A 25,875-nucleotide genomic window follows, 5' to 3' on the forward strand; every position below is an offset into this window, starting at 1 on the left:
TGGGTTGTCTTTCTGCAGTCTCGGCCTACTCAGTCAGTTCTTGCTCACTCGCTATCCTGAGTTGCCAGGTAATCCATTCCTCGATGGAATGTGTTCGACTAGAATAATTGAGCATTAAAAAAGGGATCTATTATACTCGAGCAATTATATTTAAACGAAACGGATTTCGGTAAATACAAAAAACTGAGGTGGTGTTGTCGTGAGCATTACCATAAGTATCTTAAAATCGAAAACTGGGTAACTCCTGGGAAGATGCAAACAGTCCGAGTTGCAGTTCCATTAGGGTAAAAATCGTCTCGGTCACAAACCGTAGAATTAACCACGGTATGCGACTACCCCCTGGACAATTCAAACTGCTTAACAGAATCATGTCTCGGGGGTAATATACGTCGTATATTTGTAGGTTTCTGTACAACGACTTCCATCCTAAATTCTTTTCCCTTCGAGGAACGAGAATAAGGATTGGAAATCTAAACCCTTCCTTCTCTAGTCAAGAGAGTGAAGGAGAAGTCTTCCCTCAAGGAAAGCTTCAATAATGAAAAGAGAAAACCGAAGACAAAAGTTCAAGCCAAACTGGATGTTTGCTTCTGTATTCCAGGGTTGGCCGTCTACTGAGAGATATTCTTACTTCAGTAGTAGTTCTTCTTGCAAACGCTAGAAATTCCAGGAATTCGAGCATTCGGCAGGGTTCCCGATTATCGTAAAACAATTATCGGGATTCTCAATATTAAGTCCTGCGTGGCCTTTTGGGTATAAGGCAGAGGAGAGGTCCTCATTCCAACTCTTGTGCTGAAAGAGGCGCATAAAGCAGGTCCGATGAATGAGCGTGACCTCATAAGCAAGGAAAAAATAAATTTGGACTCTTTTCTTAAGCATTCCTGCAGAGAAAAAACGCTGCCAACTCTTTGGAACCATCTCTAAGTGTTCCGCCCTTGTCTGAAGCCTCTTTTCTACGAATTTCTAGCCACCGGTCTTGTGTTCCCTCTACTGAGGGATCTTCCTCGAAAGGGCCAAGAAACTCGAGGCAGAGGAGTAGTTTCCTTGAGTTTCTGTGCTCCAAAACTTGTAGATAGGACTTTCCTTGCTGCCTTTGTCATTAGATCCTGCGTAGCCTTTTGGGCTAAGGCAGAGGAGACTTCCTTCACTAAATCTTGTGGGAAAGATGTATGGAAAAGGGGAGCAAATAGCAGTTCCACTTTTTGAATGGGTGTGACTCCATTCGAAAGGAAAGAACACATTTGGGCCCTTTTCTTCAGGATTCCCGCAGAGAAAAAGAGCCGCTAGCTCGTTCGACTCGTCTCGAAGAGCTTTGTCAATGCAAGACATCAGGAGAATAAGCTCTTCCGTATCAGCAGACCTGAAGGTTTCTATTTTCTTCCCCAAAGATCCCAGAGTCCAGTCTAAGAAATTAAATACCTCGAAGGCTCTAAAAAATCCCTTTGAGGAGGTGGTCCATTTCAGAGGTAGACCAAAAAACCTTCATCTTTCCCATGGCCGTCCGACAAGAAGAGTCCACAAGACTCGAGAAGTCCCTTTGGGAAGAAGCGGGAACTCCCATACCGAGAGCTTCTCCAGTATCATACCAGATGCTAGATCTGGACGCTAATCTGGCCGGAGGAAATGAGAAAGCTGTCTTTCCTTGGTCTCTCTTCGTATCCATCCATTCATTCATAATTTTCAACGCTCTCTTCGAAGAGCGTGATAAACACCATGTATAAAGTCGGACTTCTTAGTTGCCTTCCCTAGAGTGAACTCTGAAGGTGGGGAACGAGGGGCAGCTGGAGCAAAGTTTTCCGGAAAAGGTTCCGTGAAAACTTTCATAAGTCTTTTCCAGTCTGACGAAGGCTGTAGATCTCTTTGATTCTCTTCGTCGGAAAAGTCTTCCATCAAACAAAAAGGAGAAGGGGGGGGAGTCATCCTTCCCTTCTTCCGATCGGCCCATAACCGACGTAGCGATGTCATGCATCGTCGGTGCTTCCAAAGAATGTTCTTGACGCCTGGTGTCCTGGCATTGAGAATCCTGATGCTCAGCTTCCTGGTGTAAAACTTCTTGACATTTGGCGTCCTGCTGTTCAAATACTTGACGATCGGCGTCTTGGCCTCCAGCCTCTTGACGCCTGGCGTCCTGGCATCCAGCTTCTTGACTCTTGGTGCTCTGTCGTCGAGAATCTTGACGATCGGCGTCCTGGCTTTCAGTTTCTTGACGCCTGGCATCTTGGCGTCCAGCCTCTTGACGCCTGGCGTCCAGCCCCTCGACGCTCGGCGTCCAGAATGTTGACGTCTATCGTCTAGGTGTTGAGAACCTTGACGCTCTACGTCCAGCTTTTCGTCCAAGCTTTTGACGTATGCTGTCTTTGCTTGTAGCAGGCTGATAAGACTGCATTAACGAGGAGAGCTTCTGCTGCAAATCTTGCAGTAAGGAAATCTGCGGAGTTTCTTGCTGCTGGGGACAGACTGGGGAAGCCGCAACATCAATATCTCTCTCTTCATCCTGTTCGGCTAGAGACGAACGTCCTGAAGATGAATGCCAAACCGCAGGAGGAGCTGGAGCATGAACTGAAGGCATCCAATCGTCCGATACTTCCTTCCCTCCTACCAAAGACGACGGCCGCCTGTGCGACATCTTGCGTCTTAGCTTGGTAGGAGAGCAAGCGTCGGAGTCGAAAGAGAAGCGTTCAGGAGTTGCAGCACACACCGAAGGCCTCCCTCCGTCCGATACATACTTCCTTTCCTTCTAACAAAGATGACGGCCGCCTGTGCGACATCTCGTGTCTTAGTTTGGTAGGAGAGCAAGCATCGGAGTCAAAAGAGAAGCGTTCCGGAGTTGCAGCCTGCACCGAAGGCCTCCCTCCGTCCGATATTTCCTTGCCTCCTACCAAAGACGACGGCCGCCTGTGCGACATCTTGCGTCTTGGCTTGGTAGGAGAGCAAGGGAAGCGCTCCGGGCTGCTCCAATGACGACATCCTGGCAGTTCTTGACGCTTGGCGTCCTGCTCTACTGGATGTTGTCTTTTAAGGGGTCTAGATTTCAAGTTCTGACACCGCCCCCGTCTGGGTACTGTGTCGTCAGACGACGAAGAAAACACTTTAACCTCGCCTTTCCAATGGCGAGGGTGAGCGTCCTGGGGATCGTCAACAGGTACGCTCGAGATGACGGCCGCTCGGGAGCTAAAACCTCTCGCCTCCCTTCGTCGATCAACATTCCTTCTCACAGGGGTTGGTGAGCTTGGAAGAGGTCTAGGACTAGGAGCGCGACAGATCCAAGCGGTCGCACCCTCCACTGCACTTGCACTTGCACTGATTTTAGCACTGTAACTTGTGATTTTAAGATCTCTCACATTCGACCATGATTTCTCCCTGTTTCTACAAGGGATTCTACCTTTACCAAGGGCTTGAATGGTCGCTATCATGTCCTTTAAAGTTGGACCAACACCTGTATCAGTAGGGGGAATAGGAACTATTACTACAGAAGCAGGATCAATAGGATCATTAGCAAGGGAAAGAGAATTGTCAATTCCCTGACTATTTCTAGAAGAGCGAGACATACTACTCTTCGCTCTCCTGATCTTATTCTTTTCAAGCTTTCGCACATAGCAATAATATCTATCCACTCATTTTCAGGTAAATGGACACATTCTTCCTCCTATCATCCAACTCACCACTCTTGCCTCTAAATTCATATAAATTGAATGAGGATCTATCAAGGCTTTAGCAAGCCAAGTATTACATCCTCTCACCCACATTCTTACACTCGAAGCAGAGTCAGCCATGTTTGGAAAATGCAAAAGAGAGATCAAGAATAAGCAAGAGTCAAAGCAGTAATATTCTAAATCAAACATTCTCTTATCATCATGGTTCATTATGATCTATCATCATTATCAAGATGATCTACATGCACCCAACAACAAGGGAAAGACAAAGCCAAAGTGTACTTCACCAAATAATTGTGAAAAAAAACACGGGCCAAACGAGCGAAATTCCAACGATGTCACCGATGTCGGCGGCAGGGAAGATCTGAAGAATAGTTGGAATGGTTCCAGGTATCTGGGTAGAGGGCACACAGGTGGTACACCTGACAACCCAATCGGTGATTGCCGCGAGTTTTGAAATTCTGCCGTGACGTCAGGGACTTAAGCTATAAATATATATAACTACCAGGTAAGTTACATGTTTAAAAAACAACATTTCAAGGCATATCCTTAAGTAGTTCAAGACATACACATGGATCTGCTTGAAAGCTTATTTAATAACCCATAACTATACAGAAAAATTTCAATAAGTTAATGTAAAATACGTAGAAGGGTAAATTAATGTATATCTTGCATGTGACTGAAAGTCATTAAAAAACAAATTTTTATCAATCACATCAAAATTAGAACCGTAAATCACTGAACAAGGTGTTAATGAAATATTGTATAACAATTAAGAAAAAAGGCCAAAAAAGAGCTAGATTAATAGCTCTACTATACCCTATCGGCTCCTTCAAGGTGACTTGGGTGGGGTCTCCTCCGTTGCTGGCGCTGCCACATCAAATATTCCAACTCAACGTTTTATGGTATATGAAGGCAGCATAAGTTATACAACACAAACATAATTGGTTGTTGATTAATTTTGGCAATTATTAAAAGCCCTCGTAATTTTCTAGCATTTTACAACAAGTTTATTCTTAAGGGGGCCGGCCGGCTAGTGCCCTTTTTTAAGGACAGGACTTTGATATTCATACCACTTAATAAGGTGACTTTGGGACATCTCCAAACCGCATATGATTTTCGCCTCTGACCTTCGGTTTTGTGACGCCCAGGGCGATTTATCCCGAAAATAACCATTTTCAAATTCTATCTCCTCCCTTTGATATTTAATATTAAGACCTGGATTACTACCATATATAGACCTGATGTAGACCTCCAATCGAATGGAGAGTTTTTTTTCTAAAAGTTATTTTTTTGCTAGATATGAATTTTTCAATATGGTAAAAAAATAAACGCCTATAAAATCAGGAGAAAAAAATTTATAAAAAAAAAATACGAAACAAATTTTGGAAAAAAGGGCTCTATTTGATTGTTCTAAATGTCTTTCTGAGTTATATACCAAATTCCAATGTTATAGCTTTAAAACTAAGTGAGAAGATAGATTTTGAAGGTCAATAAGTATAGTTTTGAGATACGGGCGTTCAAAGATTTCCTTCGTATTTCTATAAAGACAATATTAATAAATAATGATTATTATGATGTATATTTGTGTATTATAAATCCAAAACTATTTTATTTATCATAATTTAATCATAAATGATGATCCCTTTGCTCATATATCGCAGCCTGGGGCAGCTTGAGCAAGATGGGGCACTCCTTCCTACGCAATTCTCTCTCTCCCCTTCACTAACTCTGCTTATTACAGCCAATTTTCTTCTTCTGTGTGTTAGCGAGAAGTTTTCCTTGTATTTTCCTCTTTGGCATGATGAAATTCTTGCCCGAAACAAAGATAAACAAACGTAATTGCAAGAGAATGTCAAGAGGTGAAACTCGAAGGCGTACACTTTTTTACAAAGACAATTTAATAAATCATGATTATTATGAATTTCATATTCCATTTTGGGTATTAAAAAACCAAAACTTTGTTATTTTATCATAAACTGAAGATCTCTTTGCTCAAAGATCGTAGCCTTGGGCACAGTGTGACGTGTGCTGTCAAGCGGAAGGGGGGGGGGGGGGGGGGGGGGGGGGGGGGGGGGGGGGGGGGGGGGGGGGGGGGGGGGGCGTTACTAAGCAACCCTCCCCTCTCTCTTCACTAACTACGCATAAATTATGATATTCTGTAATAATACTTGAGCGATTTTTCTTCGTCTGTATGTTAGCGAGATGTTTCCCTTGTCTTTTCCTCATTGGCATGATGAAATTTCTTGCCAAAAACATACATAAACATACGTGAAAGCAGACGAATGTCAGACGTGAAATGGAACGTGTAGACTACTTGACGTCTGTGATCGCACTAAATGACTTGGTAGCTTGAGTTGAGTTGAGCCTGAAGTCTCCTTCTCGACTCGGGGAATGTCTACAGATGCCATTTCTCCCAATTTCTTTGACAATAATTATCAAAATTTACGATATTAGAAGAAATATTGCATTTTCTTGTACGGATCAATGTTTTTAGGCTTATTGAGTTACGTTAACTAATTACCCTGTAACTACGAAAGTAAGAAGGAATTTTGACGAAATATTTCGTATACGTATTTCTCAATTGCCATATGAAGCTCCATGAATTTTTTCATGACTTTGCATTTTTCGCCCCATACCTCCATATATAGAGGTTCCGGCCCGGCCGGCCCCTTAAACGTGGCAACAAAATTTCCAGCATTGCCAGTTCTTCTCTCAGGTGTTAAGCTGACCTCAGGGCATAAAGATGTCAAACAGCCCGCGCCTCCACAAGGGAAGCTTGTCAAAACACTCCCTGTCACTGACTCATTAAGGAGTCTGTCGCCTTACAAACAACATGGAAAATGTTATGAATACTTACTGGAAAGAAACGGAGGACCATATTATGAATAGACAAATTAAATAACTGCCGATAATCTTATTTGTGTAACCTATTATGTACATTTGCTGCATTCTCTTATCTGTCTACTCTACATACACAATCCTTTTTAAATGTCAATAGCTCTCTCTCTCTCTCATATATACATACATACATACATACATACATACATACATACATATATACATATATATATATACATATACGTATATACATATACTATATATATATATTATATATATATAATATATATATATATATATATATATATATATATATATATATATATATATATATATATATACATATACATACACACACACATACACACACACACACACACACACACACACACACATATATATATATATATATATATATATATATATATATATATATATATATATATATATATATATATTATATATATATATATATACAGGCAGTCCCCGGGTTACGACGGTGTCGGCTTACAACGTTCCGAGGTTACGACGCTTGTCAATAGACGTTATTTCCAGGGTTACGACGCATGTTCCAGGGTTACGACGCCTACAAGCTCATCTGGGAGATGAAAATATGACACCAAAAATGCAAATAATCAATATTTGAAGGTTTTTTTTGATATTGGTGCCATGCCATAAGAAAATGCAGTTTATATAGTTTTCAATGCACCCAAAGTAATAAACGTAAGATTTTTCTTAGGATTTTGACGATGTTCCAGCTTACGACGATTTTCGGCTTACGACGCGTCTCAAGAACGGAACCCCAGTCGTAACCCGGGGACCGCCTGTTATATATATATATATATATATATAATATATATATATATATATATATATATATATCTATATATATACAGGCGGCCCCTCGGTTAGCGGCAGTGGTTCCGTTCTGGCCACCGGACGCCAAGCGATTTTCGACGCTGAGCGATTTTAAAGCCTACAGCCGCCGCACACCTTCTTTCGAAACTCTAGACCAGTCAAAGGCGCTGTAATCCCACAACGGCGCAATAAGTAAAATTATATTATGCAGTATAGTACTATAGAAATTACTGTACAGTACATGTGGTGTCTAAAGTATGTAAAGATATAATAAAGTTTATACAGTGTACAGGTAGCTGTAGTGTTCAAGGTTACGATCATTAGTCTTACGATAGTTCGATTTTATGAGAGATCAATTTACAATGGTCTAACTTTTATCCATCTTCTAGTTACATAAGTTCAATAACAGCAAAAGAGAATGATGAAAGTATGGTGTTAACGTTATACTCGTTGCGTTGAACGTGTACAGCCTGAACATCCGAACGAGAAAAGACTTTTTTTTTTTTTTTTTTTTTTTTTTCTAAGTACAACCGAACTGGATAACATCTGTTTGGCTTGTATTTCGATCATCGTACTACAGTTGCAACATTACCGTATTTGTTATAAATGGCGTTATGTATAGAATAGAACTGAGATATCTTAAGTTAATAACTTTATTCGCTATAGATCAGAGATCAATATCAGATTAATAAAGATCAATCGGGAAATATACCGTTAAATTTAACCTAGTTATAACTGAAGCTGAGAAAACTGTTCAAGCTGCTAATGGACTATTATCGTACATCGGCAACAAGGATAAAACTGCAGTAAACGTCTGCCATCACACACAACTGTAGATAAAATTGGGATAAAATCATTTTAATCAAAACTACGGTGCTTGAAAGAACACATTTTACTGTTTCGGTTTCACGCCGATATAAGATAAATAGCGTAAAGTTCGTATTACGATGATATAAAGGATTACGTATTGCGAACGGAATCAACGTAATTTCTTACGCAATAAACATGCCGCCAACGTAATCTGTTAACGAAAAAATAGTAGTTCACATTCACAACGAGACATATTCAATGAATATTTACACCTAAAAACACGCTGTATATGGAAAAATAACTTTGTCTCATATAAGTCAAGTATATAGATATTCGTTTATGCTAACTAGAAGCAAGAGCATTCGCTCAGAATTGCGTTATGGTGAAACAGACCGTATTCATCAGCTGATTTCAAACCACAACATTGGCCGCTCCGCGGAATCAGGCTTAAGTTTGCCGTAGTGTTTTTAAAATACAATAATATGAGAATACATACAATATTCTTGGATACAGTGAAATAATGTATAACTTTTTAAAGGATTTATGAAAAGATGCGTAATTAATAAAATAACACAATGCATTTTTCGGAACTGGCGGACAAGAACGAACATGAAAAACCATCCCCTGACACGTGGAGCCTAGTTACAAAGGCTGCCTTAATTTGTATCTTATTTCTGTACAAAATGAAAATACCTTTACGCAATATGTTTTCATACACATTTTAAACATAAAAGCATAATCATTTGAAAAATCGACACATCGATCGCTAAAGTTTGCACTTTTTTTTTTTTTTAACTCGATATTTTCGGAAGAGCGGCAGACGGCGGCATAACAAGAACGAACTTGACAATTTCTTTTTTTTAAAGTTTTTCGGGATAAAGTGACATCGAACATCGTATCGACCTAAGTTGAAGAGTTTCAAAAGCTCCCTTTTTATCATATTTCTGCACAGAAATAAAAATACCCTATTCGTAGTACATTTTCCACACATTTTAAACATAAAAGCATAAACATTTATAAAAATCGACACATCGATGGCTAATTTGCACTTTTTTTAAATCGACATTTTTCGGAAGAGCGGCAGGCGGCGGCTTACAAGAAAGAACATGAAAAAACATCGTATTTGATAACGTAAGGGCAATTTCAAAAGCTGCCTTTGTATCATTTTCTGTACAGAAATAAAATGCCTTTCACGTAATACATTTTCATACACATTTAATTAAACAAAAGCTTTATGAACACTTATGAATCGACACATCGTAGTCGATAACTTGAAGGGGAGTTTCAAAAGCTGCCCTTTTTATCATATTTCTGGCACAGAAATAAAAATACCCTATTCGTAGTACATTTCATATACATTTTAAACTTAGAAGCATAAAACATTTATAAAATCGACACAGGATCGATCGCTCTATTTGCAATTTTTTTCACTTTTTTTAAATCGACTATTTTGGAAAAAGGAAGGAAGAGCGGCAGGCGGCGGCTTACAAGAAAAGGAAAGAACATGAAAAAACATCGTATTTGATAAACGTGAAGTGGCAGTTTCAAAAGCTGCCTTTGTATCATATTTCTGTACAGAAATAATAATGCCTTTCACGTAATACATTTTCATACACATTTTAAACAAAAGCATGAACATTTATGAATCGACACATCCATAAGCTAAATTTGCACTTATGTAACTCGATATTTTCGGCATAGAACAGCGTCAGAGGCTATATTTTACCCTAATACCTACGTAATAACTCTTCCATAAAAATTTGTTAATATAATTTGCATAACCTTCATGGTCTGAACGGCATTTCTACATATGTATGAACTCGTTAGACAACGGCGCTAGCGGCGCTGTTAACTGAAATTTCTGCCGTAAAAGATACCTTTAAAATGCCTTATTTTTTTAATGAATATTTTGACAACCGCCGTAAAAACCCGATTCGCCGTTGAGTGATTGCGCCGTTAACCGCGGGCCGCCGTATATATATATAGATACTATATATAGATATATATATATATCTATATATATATATATTATATATATATATATATATATATATATATATATATATATATATATATATATATATATATATATATATATATATATATATATATATACTGTAAGTTAACACAAAAACAAGTAAATTAAAAAGTGAGAACTCCAGTAGCTTGTGATAATCACAAGAAAAGTCCAAAAAGAGATTTAATTAGGCCTATATGAAAAAGGGAGACCTGGAAGAATGGAAATATTTTCGAAGGAGGGTCGAGGCAATAGGGAACACCCAGAAGTATACTGCTCCCAGGAGACATTAACAAATGCCAAGGAGGTTATGCCTCCTTGACAAACCCATGGATTATAAGGGGTAAATTGGAAGGGTAGGCCTTTAAAAACTCGAGAGAAGTACATTTGGCAATGTGGGGGACCCGCCCAAAGCGCCTTGAAGGAGCTGATATGGTATAGCAGATGTATGACTTGTTGCAAGTCTAGGTAGTATTTGTACATATATATATGCAATTGAGAGAAAATAAGTTCATCATCTGATTACTGACACCAGCATATGTAAAATACTAATGACTGTACCGTATCTCTACAGGAGCACACTTACCTTACATACTTAGGTACCTCACTAACATTTTTAAACTTTCCTCCCCATACTAAGAGATACCTCTCCAAATTGTCAACTTTGTGGTCAGTTAGCCTGCCTGTAAAAAAAAAATTATATTGTTATGATACAATAAAGTTTGTTCATACTTACCTGGCAGATATATATATATAGCTGTATTCTCCGAAGTCCGACAGAATTTCAAAACTTACGACACACACAGTGGTCGGCCAGGTGGTTAGTACCCATTCCCGCCGCTGGGAGGCGGGTATCAGGAACCATTCCCATTTTCTATTCAGATTTTCTAGTGCCACTGTCCCCTGAGGGGAGGTGGGTGGGTACTTGATTATATATCTGCCAGGTAAGTATGAACAAACTTTATTGTATCATAACAATATCATTTTGTTCATGAAACTTACCTGTCAGATATATATATAGCTGAATCCCACCTTTGGAGGTGGGAAGGGACAGAATAGAATGATTTAGGAAACACATTGTATGCAGATGATTGACATCTTGGTTCCATACCTGTTAGCATAGCTGACTTAGTGATTACTGTCACCCAAGTCGGCTTTTGCTTTACTAGAGTCACCAGCAAGGTGAGTTTTCTAGATGGTCTGTCAACTGGAGCGTGACCACAATGTGACTAGACCATACTGACCATACCATGAGGGCTAAGAAGTGATATATATCACCACCTGACCAACCTAGCCAAAGTTAAGGAGTGTTTAACTAAGGCTTAAGAATTGAGAAGTCCGCCACTGTCGGCCGATAGGATGAGTGGTACTTCTTGCCCCCAAGATTGTGTCTGCGGACACGTATGGCCCTAGCGAGCAGCAGATCTCATATGTCGTCTTCACATCCCTCAGGTATTGTGAAGCGAACACAGAGTTGCTTCGCTAAAACGTGGCACTCAGGATGTTACCGAGTGCCATGCTCTTTAGAAATGCCTCCAAGGCCGCGCCCTCACCTCGTGAGCATTTACTTTAAAAGTTTCAAATCCTTGTCCAAAAAGCGTCATGCCGGGCGTCTTGACGAGCGTCCAGAAAAGTGTCATGCTAAGCGTCCTACCAAGCGTCCAGAAAAGCGTCACGCTGGGTGTCCTGCCGAGCGTCCAGAAAAGCATCACGCTGAGCGTCCAGACGAGCGTCCAGCAAAGCATCACGCCTGGCGTCTTGACGAGCGTCCAGAGAAGTGTCACGCTGAGCGTCCAGCAAAGCGTCACGCCTGGCATCTAGACGAGCGTCCAGAGAAGCGTCATGCTAAGCGTCCAGACGAGCGTCCAGCCAAGCGTCACGCCTGGCGTTGTCCAAACATGACGAATGAGCCTCTTTGAAAAGCTGGGCTTTTTACGGAACACCGCAGATTGTCCGAAGGACCTTGACTTCCCTTAGTTTTATCTAGATAAAACTTGAGAGCCCTGACAGGGCACTCTCTCTGGATCTTGCCCAATAATTTGTGCCATCCCCTTGATCTCCAAGCTTCTGGGCCAAGGGTTTGACAGGTTTCCATTCTCAATCAAGAATGAAGGGCTTAGAGAACACACAGCATTATGTCCTCTAAAGCCAATATGTCCGCTGAAGGCTTAAACCTCATTAACCCTCTTTGCCGTAGCTATAGCGGTTAGAAATAATAATAACAATAATAAGCCTTTCTGGTCACGTGCTTTAAGTTCGCAGAAAGGAGAGCTTCGAAAGGCTTCAACATCAGGAACTTCCAGACTACATCTAAGTCCCATGTCGGAAGCTTCGAACTATACAGTTTCGAGATTTTAACATACCTCAAAGATCATGACGGGCTTTGCCGTTCGACAGATCCAAATCTCTGAGTCTAAAGGTCATCGACAACATACTTCTGTATCCTTTAATAGACGGGACTGCCAGCTTATCCACATTCCTCAGACGGAAAGGGAAGACGGCAATCTAATTCACAGAGGCCGAGGTGGAGGAAAAGGCATTCTTCCTGCACCATCTGCAAAAACGGCCCACTCCGTTTGGTACACTGCAAGATAGGAAGGTCTTCTTTGCCTTGGCAATAGCACTTGCCACTAGTCTTGAAAAGCCTCTCGCTCCGATCAACTTCTCTATAGTCTGAACGGAGTCAGACTCCGAGCGGAGAGGTTTTGTGGTACCTCTCGAAGTGGGGCTGTTAGAGTAGAGCGACTCTCTCGGGAAGGGTCCTTGGGAAGTGCGCTAGGAAGGACGTGACCTCTGTGAATCCAGTCTCTCGAAGGCCAACATGGAGCGATCAACGTCATACTCGCTAACTTTGACGCCAGAAATTACCTTATTACTTCTCCTAAGAGTTTGAATAGGGGAAAGAGACTAAACATCCATCCCCGTTCAATCCCATAGGATGGCGTATATTGCTACCGCTCCTGGATCGAGAATAAGGGAGCAGTCTAGAGGAAGCCTCTTCGTCTTCAACATTGCGAAGAGATGTGTCACAGGACGCCATTAAAGTCTCCACAAACCCGATATACTTCTAAGCGAAGATTCTACTCTGACGTCAGTATTCGCTGCAGTCGATCAAGACGATATGCACGGACGTTCTGCCAACGTGCAACGAACCTCTTGAGGATCGTTATGTTCCGTGCTTGTTCTCACAACAGGCTCTCTTTCGTTAACTCGAACAGGGACCGAGAGAGTGTTTCTCGATACTTCTTGAGCTATGTGAGAGCTGTGGAATTGTCCGAGTGGACCACTGGGTAAACAACTCGTTTCTAGAAGAACTGGAGAGCCAACCGAATTGCTTCCAATTCTATGAGATTATGAGCCAGGACATCTGTACCCCTCTCCAGATGCCTGGCACAGTCTCGCTATCCCCTTAGGTGATCCTTGACTTTGAGAGATGTTCAGAATCATTTCTAGATCTTCGATGCTATTCCAGTTTTCCGGCAGGAAAAACTGGAGAGGTCTGAATTGCAGTCTATTCAGGGAAACAAACTTCTCCAGCGAGGAAATGGTCCCCAGCAGACTCATTCATTCCCTCACCGAGCATGTTTCCTTCCCTAATAAGGCTGCGCTTTGCTTAAGCAGGTGTGCATTATTATAGTGCTATGCCACGGTAGACTCGTACAGAATTCTGTTACCTTGCGGTAAACAGAACCGAAAAGGTCTAATATATATCTCTGTTGAAAAAATTCTCGCAAAGCGAAGAAGATGTTCATTCATGCATGCTAGAATTCCCCTCAACCCAAGGCTAAAGTCCGTGACTGTAGGGCAGAGATACGGTTAGTCAGTCAATCCCGCAGGAGAGAGAGACGTAACCGACCGCGCATGGCAGACAACCAGCTAGAACTGAGCTTATCTCTAGTGACAGCAGTGTACGTTCGCCGTCTCGCACTACTCTGCCTGAGTTGCCAGCTACTCCATCCTACGAATGAATAGGTTTGTTATCATCATCGAGCAGAAAGAAAACTCTCAAGCTGGTATATTTATGCGAAACGGAATTTGCTAAATATAGAAGGCTGAATTGGTATTGTCGTAACAACACCTTAAATATCTAAAAGGGATACCGGCAACTCCTGAAAGGTTGCAGGCAGTACCGATTAAATGCAATAAGAATAATAGTCCTCTTGGTTGTCCTCCGTAGGGGTAACTACGGTATGCGTATATAACTTGAACCATACAATCGCTTGATAGTAATAATAAAGTTTGTTCATACTTACCTGGCAGATATATATATCTGAGAGGTAAGTTTCATGAACAAAACGTAGAGTATTGTAGACACTTGGACAGCTACCTTCCTACTACATCCTTTCCTCACCGAGGGAAGGAGAGAATGGAAATCGACTGTCTTCGTTCTCTTAGCCAAGAGAACTAATTAGTATTAATCAAAGGAGATCCTTAAATGAGAACCGAGAACCGATGAATGAGGGTTCTTCTGAATCTTGTCAATGAGAGCTTATCCGCTTACGCGATAGAATGTTATTGGGATCTTGTCAATGGGAACTAACCCATTTACGTGACAAAGAGTTTATATATTTCGTCAATGGGGTCTTACCCACTTACCTGACAAAACTTTTAGTATCTTGTCAATGGGGGAAACCCACATATATGACAGAAAGTAATCTTAGGAATTTGAGCATATAGTCTTCCCGATTCCCGTAGAAATCGAGGAAAGGGCAGGATTCCTGCTCAGAGACTGGGCTTACGGCGGGTAGGACCCGAAGGTTTCCCTTAGGCAGCGCCCTCCTGAACACAGAGGAGGCGTATTATGACACCGAAAACTGCTTCAATTAGATGTTCAAATTACTAAAGTCTCCTTCTAGATGCCATCTTATCAGAACCAACCTGACTACCTTATCCATACAGGTAGGATAGTTATTCTGGAGAAGAGAGTCAGGTTCCCGAGACTGCAGGTCCAGGGCTCCGAAACACCAATCTAGGAGTTAAAAATATCCATCGTCCTGAACAGCCCTTTCAGATGGTGGTGCAGATCTGAAAGTGTTTAGGAAACCAACAGCGAGAGAGGAGAGCAAGGGACCGAGGGCCGAAACTTGTCAGCAAACAAGTCTTATAGAAGGCAGATCGACACCTTGATAGATGAAGATGATGACGAAGTAGTCTCTTCTTCATCCGTAGGTTGTGAGTCGCTCCGCGAAGCAATCAAACTCTGAGGCTCCTCTTGTAAAAGGGGGTTTTCTACTTGAAGTAGGGTCCAAAGACGAGAGTCGGAAATGTTTAATAGCCAACTCCGAAACTTTGCGCAGTTCCGGTAAAGGAACGTCCTGCGGAGCGTTCTGAAGAGTGTCCGATACAGGAGCTTCCTGAGGAGCGTACTGAAGAGTCCAGCCGAGCGTCAAGAAAAACGTCACGCTTGGCGTCCAGCTTAGCTGCTGAACCAGTGTCATATCTGGCAGCCAACGGAGCGTCCCTTAGGGACGAGCGAGGGGCGTCTTGGCGAGCTGCTTGACTATGCAAAGCAGCTTGCCGGGCGTCAAGCTTAGCAGCTTGAGTAACATCCTGTTTCGCAGTAGAGGGAACGTCACGTAACGTATACGGAGCGCCATGAGGAGAGGAGGGGGGAGCGTCTTGGGGAGCAGGAAAACAATCCTTGCTACAAGAGTAATGACGTTCCTTCCTCTCGACAGAGCGTCGAGTGTCTCGAAAGGCATCCTGGTGAGGGTCTTGCCTAGCATCTTGATGCATAGAACGCCGTCTTGAAGAGAGTCCCTAAGAGGAGAGTGACTAAAGTCAAGAGAAGCGTCATGACGAACTTCCTGACGTGACGCTGAGGACATAGAATCGTCAACAGGAGCAACCTGAGAGGCGTTCTGGCGAGCCACGCGCCATTCATGAAGTGCGCGAGCGTTATGAGAAGACGTACGGTGATCGTCGTCAAGACGAGCCTTATGGACATTCTTCATCTCTGTACAAAGACGACGGCCGCCTGTGCGACATCTTGAGTCTTTGTCATACTTATCGATATTAAGTCCTGCCGAAGGGACACCAGATCAGTGTGGAGTCCCCGTAACCCTCCTTCGGCTTTCGACATGCCCTCTCCCTGGTCCTGGGGAGTCCGACAGAGGTCCAGGCCTAGAGGCATTATAGGGCCGATCTGACGCCCCTCCTGACGAGAGAGAGGACGTGAAGCATCCTCTTCTCTAAAGCTTCTTTTTAGAGGGCACGAGTCCTTCCGAGAGCTCCAACCCCTGCGCAGGGAGGACGCCTTGGAGGACGAGAAGCAATCCTTCATGATTCGTGCACGATCTTTGGCAGCCTGGGAAGCGTCAACAGGTCCTGCCGAAGGGACGCCAGATCGGTGGGGGTTCCCCGTAACCCTCCTTCGGCTTTCGACATGCCCTCTCCCTGGTCCTGGGAGTCCGACAGAGGTCCAGGCCTAGAGGCATTACAGGGCCGATCTGACGCCCCCTCCACAACACTAGGGGCACTACACTTCACAACACTGATTGGAGAGCGAGCACTTTAGATTCCAAGATACGGATGGAATCCACAAGAACAGAAAGGGCAGACATAACCTAATGGCCTGTAGGCCATACTACAGGGTTAGGCAAAACAAAGTCTACAGGAAGGTTAGCAGGTTCACTACCCTGACTTCTGTTTACTGATGCAGTCTTTGAGGAAGACCCCGATTCATTCACGCTCTAATTTGCGTACATATGAATCATACGTCTTCCCTTCGGAATCAGTCAAACTCTCACACTCCTTACATCGATCTTTCAACAAAGAAACATGACCCGTACACACCCAGTGCAGATCTACCGAAGCTTTCGGAAGCCTCACCTTACCTTGCAGACAACTCACTCTGAAACTAGCCTAACTAGATTCAGATATCTTATGCAAAGATGAATCAAAACCAAATTCAAATCAATTTATGATAGCGTATGCCTAGCCACAAATCCAAGTTAATAAATCAAAAGACAATTAGGATACTTAGCGGAAATGAAGTTTCAAAATCCTAAGACGGAGGTACTGAAAACAGGTGTTTACAGCACCGGTGACAGAGAAAATCTGAATAGAAAATGGGAATGGTTCCTGATACCCGCCTCCCAGCGGCGGGAATGGGTACTAACCCCCTGGCCGACCATTGCGTGTGTCGTGTAAGTTTTGAAATTCTGTCGGACTTCGGAGAATACAGCTATGTATATATCTGACAGGTAAGTTTCATGAACAAAATATATATTATTAGTGCAATACACAGAAATATACGCAGGGCATACAGTATGTATTGGCTTTTAATTCAGTGGTATTTTTTCTGGCAAATATTTTCAGGCAATATTGATATTCATACAGTAACAACACGATTTTCATGGTAACTTTAAAAAAACAAATTGCAATTTTTAGTAGAATGATGACCAACACTTTAGAGAAAACAATTGACACTTATGTGGACCTCATTTATGCTAATACCATAAATAGAAATTACTTAAAATCTCGTCAAGACTACCATATGCATCAAATCAACTGGCCAATAGAAGGTACTCTTTTTGTATGTATGAGAGGTTCTTCCATAAAAAGAAAGCTTACAAAGTAATATACTGTCATTTAATATCACTGTAAGTAAATATACAATTAACAAACCCTAGAAAATACATTGACAAATATTCACCAATGCACCATTACAATACAATGAAATGTAACTGAATTTCAAAACACATGCCTTTACCTCACATATGATTTACGAATAATTTTTATCACATACATCACCAGAACTGATGTGCCAAATATGTACTTATAATGGTAATTAAACAAAATGATTGGTCATTACAAAAGAAAATTCAAAACAAAAGTGTCAACAGATATATTTTTACACCCTTTCCTCATCAACAAAACTGGAAATTGGGCAAAAAGCACAAGAAAATGAGGGTATTAAAATGATGCATGCTGTATGCATTTATAACACTAACTTTGCCATCTGAGAATCAGGGAACTTCTATACAGATTAAATGGATTTTCTGAGTACTGTATAATATTGTACTATACTTAACCATCATTTGCAAACTCTTACAACTTTTTTGCTGAGATCTAGCAATGAAAAAAAATCCAAAAAATACCCTTGTATGCCCAAAAAGCAGAAATTTCCTTACAGAAAATCAGGAAATGACCTTACTACCAATGGCATCATTGTCATTAAAGGGCCATTCTTGAGCACATCTAAATTTCACTGTGTACAAAACAATGCACTATGTAAAATGTTAAAATGAAAATATCTCATCATATCATCCAAAGCCACATACACTATTGCATTTATAAATGTAAACTCTTATCACAAAAAATATTACACAGCATAATTTTCTTTTAGCCTCAACTCTGATCATATGTGCTCATTAAAATGAACTGTTGAGAGGAAACCTCAGAGCAAAAAAACATAATATTCATTTACAAAATATACCATTTACACCAATTCCTAAGTTCACATAACAAAAAACCATTGAATTCCATTACCCAACGCTTACCTCAAGCATCAGTGGCTCAGGAGTTGACATTGCAAAAAAGTTAATATATGCATTACCAAAATGCAAGCAACATAATTGGCAAGTACGTAAATTAAATCACTGAAGCTTTTCAATTCATAAGATACTTAGGAGGTATGGGACTTTGATAAGTACCAAAGACGCTGTAGTATAGTCTACATTTAAATATTTTTAAACTATCCCATAGCTACAAGCAATTCCATCTCAAACAAATATTGGAAGCCTAAGGTTAGGTTAGGTGGGAGCTGGTGAGTTCATGTGGTACCCACCTTCACCTGGTCTAGCAGAGCCAGGCACCCTATGTTAGGCAAAGCTTAGGTTATGTCACACACCTTGCTGTTTCATTTGTTTTGTTTTTTTCTTACACCAACCACTAACCTAGTTTCACACAGCTGTCCCCTTCCTTATAAAATTATTGTCAAACAGATGACGTTGTAATGTGTTTACCAAAGGTTGAAGACAGAATTTCAAAGAAATTAGCATTAATTTAGGCAGTCACATCAAGAACTACCAATAAAGGTAAACGTAAAAGAGACGCCTGCATGAAGATATTATTTATTAATGTAATTTTTTGCATGAGGATATTATTTATTACTGTAATTTTTTGACTGAAGAATATGACAAAGGGTTTATATAATGCAGTACAGGTGAGATCATTCGAGACATGAACTAAGATATTGATAAATTTATCATCTTTTGTTTATACTTCTAATTTTATCCCAGAAGGGCTGGTACTAAACATAGCATCCTGCAGAGTTTCCGCATTTGAGGATGGAAATAAAAACAAAAACAAAAGACATTACATTTCTCACTCAGCGCCTATCTCAAATTATCTCACCTCCACTGCATAATGTACATCCTTTTCTATATTTTTCAGTAAATAGTATACTACATTATTAAATGATAACTTCATGCTCCTGCCTCATTTACATTTATCCCCATAACATTTCAGCCACATCATCCAAGCATGTAGGCTAGGGCTTAACTTTTGTCAGGAATACTCATCCATCTACAATGGTGCAGAGCTTAGCCTGAGCTTTATTAGCCTGTAGCCTAGCCATTGAAGGTACAAAATGTTGGTTACTTAAGTTGCATAGACCTGGTAGTCTTACTGAATGGATATTAGGATATACAGTAGCCTGAGCTGCAATCCATGAAATTACCTTAAGTCTAGCCACTTTAATTTCCTTTAAAAAAGATCTAGCAGTATAGAACAGAATATATATTTTAGGCCAAAGATCAAGCACTGAGACCTATGTGGTCACTCAGTGCTGAAAGGGAAACTAACAGTAAAGAAGGTTTTAAAGGTGTAACACGAGGAATATATAACAGGTGCACCATGAAAGAATTGTTAGTAGGTTGGAAGTAAGATGGAAAGATGATAATATCTACGGAGTTAGGCTGGAGTGAAAAGTGCTGAAGCTGAGGGCCAAAGGGACGCTGCAAAAAGTAATGCCTATAGTGCAGCACATGAGGCGACTGATGGCACTACCCCCTACTGGACACAAATTCTTGAGATGTATATTAGTAATGCACCAGCCCCAGTTTTTTTTCCATGTCCCTAGGTTAGGTTGCGTTAGGTTAGGTAAGTTTAAAAAGGTGCCCCACAGGTAATTTGGAGATTCTACAGTTAGCTTATAGTAAGATATGGCGTCCAGCTTTTTCAGGGAAGGTTCTGTACTCAGTTACAGTTCGGGAATGCCTAAGGAACATAGCTAGCTAGCTAGGTAGCACCACCTTGCTTTACTTCCCTTAAAGGAAATAGGGGGAACAGTGGATCCATCGTCATCACGTGGATCAGCCTTATTGACTCAACATTTAATTGGTGAAACAAGAATACAATTATATCTTTAAGCATACCATTCAAAAGATTGAAGTTTCATCAACATAATGTGATATATGAAAGTGCCATATGAACTAAAATAAGCATGGGAGGTCTTTGTAAAATATGTTTTCAAGGCCGTTTTGAAATCCAATATGGCGGCAAAAGCCTGAGGTGCCTTACGTAAGTGCAGTGGAGCCAACATCTTTCCCAGCACTCATTTGAACAATGTTAGCATATATATGTAACATATAGTATATGTATTGATCTTACTCAAGATTGCAGTTGTAATCAGCACAATAAAACAACATTTTGTTGCCTATACGTATTAGTGAAAGTATGAAACTTGATATTCTCGGGGTTATGGTTGGAACTAAATTCATTTTTACCTTGTAATCGGTGGTTTTATCCTTACTGCCATCACAAATGAAACTCCACAGTGCTTATTTGATTGTAATTATACACATTATTGGTCTTAATTCCAATCCACTCCAAACTGCACTTGAACCACGTTGCTGTTCCTGGTTCCTAAGCGCTCACGCCACACAGTTACGAGCAGCAAGTGACGACACTGTTTATGAGGTGCAAAGCTTTTATTTTCCCTTAATTGTTTACTTTACTCATTATTTTAGTTTTAATTTACTTTACTTTGTTACTTCAAATTTTGTTTTATTTAATTCATGTCTATTGATCCCTTTTTTTGCAACCAAATTACCCCCAAAAATTAAAGATATTTCTAAAGTAGATACAATCCAATGTTTCTAAACTTGTCGTACATCTGGCTGCTGAAAACCATCGCGGAGCAGACGACAAATTAGTGGATTATAATTTTTTTTTTTGCTAACACATTTCATTGATTCAAGTTTATATTAGTATTTTGATTATTTTTAATAACTGTATGCCAGAAATAAAGGTAACCTTTAATGTTTGCATGCTAAGAATGGCAAAATCATCGTTGCCACATTAGTGGAGCTTCACACATACGCCGATGCATTATTATAAACTGTTTCCATAATTCTAGTTGTCATAGTAATGCAATAATGATAAAATTGCTTTAATATTTATGTATATATATGTATATACTTCCAATACATTTCACCCATTTCCACGTTTTGTGTATATAAAGTCTTATACCCAGTTTGGAGGGTGAACACATACCAATTGGCAACAGTGAATTCCATGTGAAATAAAATGCAAGATGAAATGTTAAATTATAATTTGAGTGAATCGTTAGATATATCCACCAGTGTAAACTATTATTCGATAGACAGATGGAAAAATCATAGAAAATAAGTTTAAACTGAAGCAACTTTCAGAGAGAGAGAAGGGAAGGTGAAGGAAGGAAGGACAGGGGTGGCGGTGGAGGTGGGGGGAGAGGATGGATGGATTATGGAATTTAGGGCATAGCCCAAGCGCTGGAACCTATAAGATCATTCAGCACTGAAATAAAAGTATGACTAGATGGCAAAATAAGAAATGAAATGAAAATGATAAACTGATGACAATCCTGCACTTGAACAGGACTGTACATCAGCAAAGGCCATTTTATGGCTGAAAGATCATTTTGGCCAGGGGGCCTCATGTGGGGGGAGAGGGTAGGTGGAGCTTTTTACTGGTGTGTTCGTATCCATTTCTGGATAATGAAGTTTTTGTCTCCTGGTACAAGGACAAGTGTCGTTATTCTTTACGATTAGTGATTCACGATACCCTTATAAATTACAGCGCTGGGTGTGATACAATATAGCAAAATCTCGTTCTGATACGAGTGTTAATTACAGAAATATTGCCAAAAAAATGTGCTTGCACTGTCTCTGAAACCCATAGTAGGTATGCTGCTTAGTTGTCAATCAAGTTTTTTGTAATCAAGTATTCTTTACAAGCTAGCTATTGTATAAATTTGTATTTTTCTCAATCAAAACATATGATCCTCAATGCTAACTTTCCTCTTTTAACGACTTTCTGGTCATTGCAAATTCGGCCCCATTAATTTCTTATGGTGCAAAAACCGGCAAGAGGCCCAGGGAGCGAAAGCAACTGCGTAACACTACGGCAGTAAAACATCTTCATATATCCCTTGAATAAGTCGTGGTTGAAAGTCACTGTTTATGATTTTTGTGAAGAAAGTGCCCCAGCGTCTATGCCTCTATGGGTACAAGTGGTGTGCGGATTGAGCACATGGAATGGGAAGTTTATTGACACAAGCGACTCCGCAATCATCAAGATGGCGTCAATCTTCTATAAATATTCAGAGTTGTAAGTAAAAATTTCAAAAGCATCATGGAGGTACTTTCATTAACCTCTGTTTAATCTTAAAATAAAATAGGTATGACCTTAACTTCTAACTTTGGAGAGAATACTTACTTTGAAAGGATAGTAGAGATCTCGAGCTCTTGCTCTCACCACCAACAACTCGTGACTGGTGCCCATCTCCAGTGTCAGGACATGTTAAAGTACTTTTTCGGAGGGTGGCTTCAAACGCAGTGGAAACTGGATCCGTTAGTCCAGTCAGTTGTTCCCCCTACCAATAGATCTTGCAATTGGTTACATGTATCGCGTCTCTTATTGACAACAAAACCAAAAAATATGATGCCCTTTGCCTTAACCATTTCAAATTAGGATGAAGCTACCTAGCTAGAAACTGCCTGCCTTACCTACATAGTTATCTTCACTAGGGGTAGGTCGCGCCTACCAACCTATACATTATGCAACATCGCAATTAACATCTTGGAACATCTTACCGAATTTAACAGTAGGATGGTCTTTCTGTGGTGTCGAGGAAGTTGCTACAGATTTACTGTCAGCACTGTCACCGCCTGTAGAATAACACTGGCTTCCCTTAACTAAAAGTGGTGGGCCATATCTTCGGTCGAGCCGATTCCCAAATCTCAAGCGAGGTAAAGTTCTTGAACTGCACCTAAGTAACATCATCTCCAGCGATTTTGGTTTTCTGTTGTTGCTTACGTCAATTAACTGCTACCATATCTGGAAAAGACGAAGAAAATCCGATGGTTGCGGCGTCCGTGCGCCGTCTGCAAGAGGCGGTTAGGTTTTGTTATGGAGCATCAGCTGATCGCCACCAATTCGATGCTAGATGGCCTTGACGGTCTCTGGGAATAGGGGTCTGTTCAGTACCCTAAACCGAGAGAGCACTTGAACGAGGCAAGGGGAGACTGTTTGTAAACAAATGTCCGAAAGTAGCGATGAGGTTTTTTACTTTAGGGTATGCATAGTTTTACCAACAACATATCAAAGATTTTTTATAATATTCTACTATAAAAAGGCGTTATATCTTTAAAGATATTTTTATACAAACGTATGAACTATATTCTAATAATTAATATAACATAAAGCCAAATAACTCCTTTCGAATACTATACTATATCGAATATTGGATTCTTCTTTTTGAGAATCCACTAAAGTAAATGTGGACTGTATTATCGGCCTGGTAAAAGTTGATGATGATGGCTAAATGATTTAATCGACAAATGTCGTAATTACCTGGAAGTTATTAACCGAAATATTGGACAGTAATAAGAACAATTTTTCCATCTAAGCTCAAAAAGAAAAGCACCAAGGATTAAGATGCGTGCTATAGGGTAGCTGTGTTTTATATTATTTTTCATCATTAACTGGAACACGATATTTTTCTGTGTGGTTGTGAATTACTATACTTTAGAAGGGAAAACCTGGCAGCGTTATGAAGCAGTGATCCTTTTCAGAATATTAATTTAAAGCTAATATATAGGCTTAATAAGAATCAGTCTCGCCTTTTTTAAGTCTGTTTGCCAATTTATTTCTCATACAAATCAGATTTGCGTTGATAGAATGGTGCTTCATAATTTAAAAGACAATGTAAAACTTGTGGCTCAAGCAGTATTTAGATTTATACGGAGGTCACGGCATATTTCAATCAGGACACTGGATGCTAAAATGTACGTTTAAACAGTTGTTAATGTTCTTTAAAAAAAAATAAAATTGGAATTAATTTAAGAAAATGGTAAACAACAAGAGGCACAGAGTGATACTAATAATGTGAGACGTCAGTCACGTAAGGCGTGTTCTCAAGAACGCAATAGGTCACGTCCTCCCTGTTTTGGAAGGAAAGTTTTTATTTTTTTTATCTTTTACGTTTTGAGGGAAAGGGAAAATGGTTAAAGTCTCCCAACGGAAAGAAGAATGAGTTGCAAAACCGAGCCAGTCACTGAACTGAGAGAAACGCAGTTTCTATTATATGATTAAGAAAGCAGCAAATATAAAGAGTGGAGTGTTACTGATATATATATATATATATATATATATATATATATATATATATATATATATATATATACGTATACGTGTGTGTCCGTGTAATCTGTAATAATGTGTCATTTTCCAGCCCTATTCAAGTGACCCCTGAAGAGATGACCTCTAATATTCCTTCAAACCTAACGTATTCAGTATGCGTGCACGTTCGCACGCGCATGAGCATGGCAGAGAGAGAGGGGAGGGGGGGGGGTTGGGGGGGGGGGGGGTGGAGTCGGGTCGGGGAAAGTTGCTGAACCAATTACGTGGGATTACCTTTCATGAAGTCAGTCACGTAAGCCGAGGGATCGCGTAGTCCTTTTTCCAATGAACGGGTTTTCAGCGTGTGTAGGGGAAAATGCAAAAAATCTTCTTTACGAAGAAGTAGAAGAAAAAAGTGAACTGGAAAGCCGAGTCAGTCAGTGAATGATAAGAACCAAAACTTCTACCCCATGAAACATTGTAATAACTAACCTGAAACGTGGGAGTATTTACAGGTATAACTCTGCATCAAATTAATTTTATGGCCCCAGAATATATAATTTCTTTATCAAATATTATGGACCCAGAATATACTTTTTTATTGAGGTTTTTCCTGAGTACAAATAGACTACGTATGTATACAAGCCTTGCTTTTGGGCTCAGTAGGTGATCAAATGAATAAAAAGAAGGATAAAATATAAAACAGATACATCTTAATTCACGAGATACCCGTTCATGATAACGTAAATGAATTTGTCTATTTTTCACATATAATGAAAATGGTTGTATTTATTTTTTTCCGCTAGTAAAACCGACACCCGAAGAGACAGCAGCGTTCCACCGGAACGACAAAACTGCGACAATTATCTTTTTGTGCGCTAGGATTCCATGCCATCCTGCACGTAGTCTCAAAGTCCCAGCAGAGGCTGGCGGCGCTCTCGGTGACGTTCCGTACTTGCCTGCAGCGGTTTCGCGCCGCCGTGAGCAATGCGAAGGAACGAACCCTATACTTAAATTACATCCAAGGGCAAACGTCTGGGTGATGCATTTACGCGCGATGTAGTCGCTAACTTCTTGTATGTTTGCCGT

General features: G+C 40.5%; 1 protein-coding gene across 1 annotated transcript in view; it reads right to left on the minus strand.

Moving 5' to 3' along the window:
- LOC135225672 (UPF0389 protein CG9231-like) overlaps positions 1-23,598 on the minus strand; it is a 36,434-nt gene extending 12,836 nt beyond the window's left edge. The window contains exons 1-2 of the mRNA XM_064265018.1: positions 23,259-23,598; positions 10,763-10,859 (exon numbers count right to left, since the gene is read on the minus strand). Of these exons, the coding sequence (XP_064121088.1) occupies positions 10,763-10,859; positions 23,259-23,448 (287 nt within the window). The 5' untranslated portion in view covers positions 23,449-23,598. The remainder of the gene's footprint in view (positions 1-10,762; positions 10,860-23,258) is intronic.
- Between the last annotated feature and the right edge of the window lie 2,277 nt (positions 23,599-25,875).

The sequence above is a fragment of the Macrobrachium nipponense genome, chromosome 13 (assembly GCF_015104395.2).
Source record: "Macrobrachium nipponense isolate FS-2020 chromosome 13, ASM1510439v2, whole genome shotgun sequence".
NCBI classification, from domain to species: Eukaryota; Metazoa; Arthropoda; class Malacostraca; order Decapoda; family Palaemonidae; genus Macrobrachium; species Macrobrachium nipponense.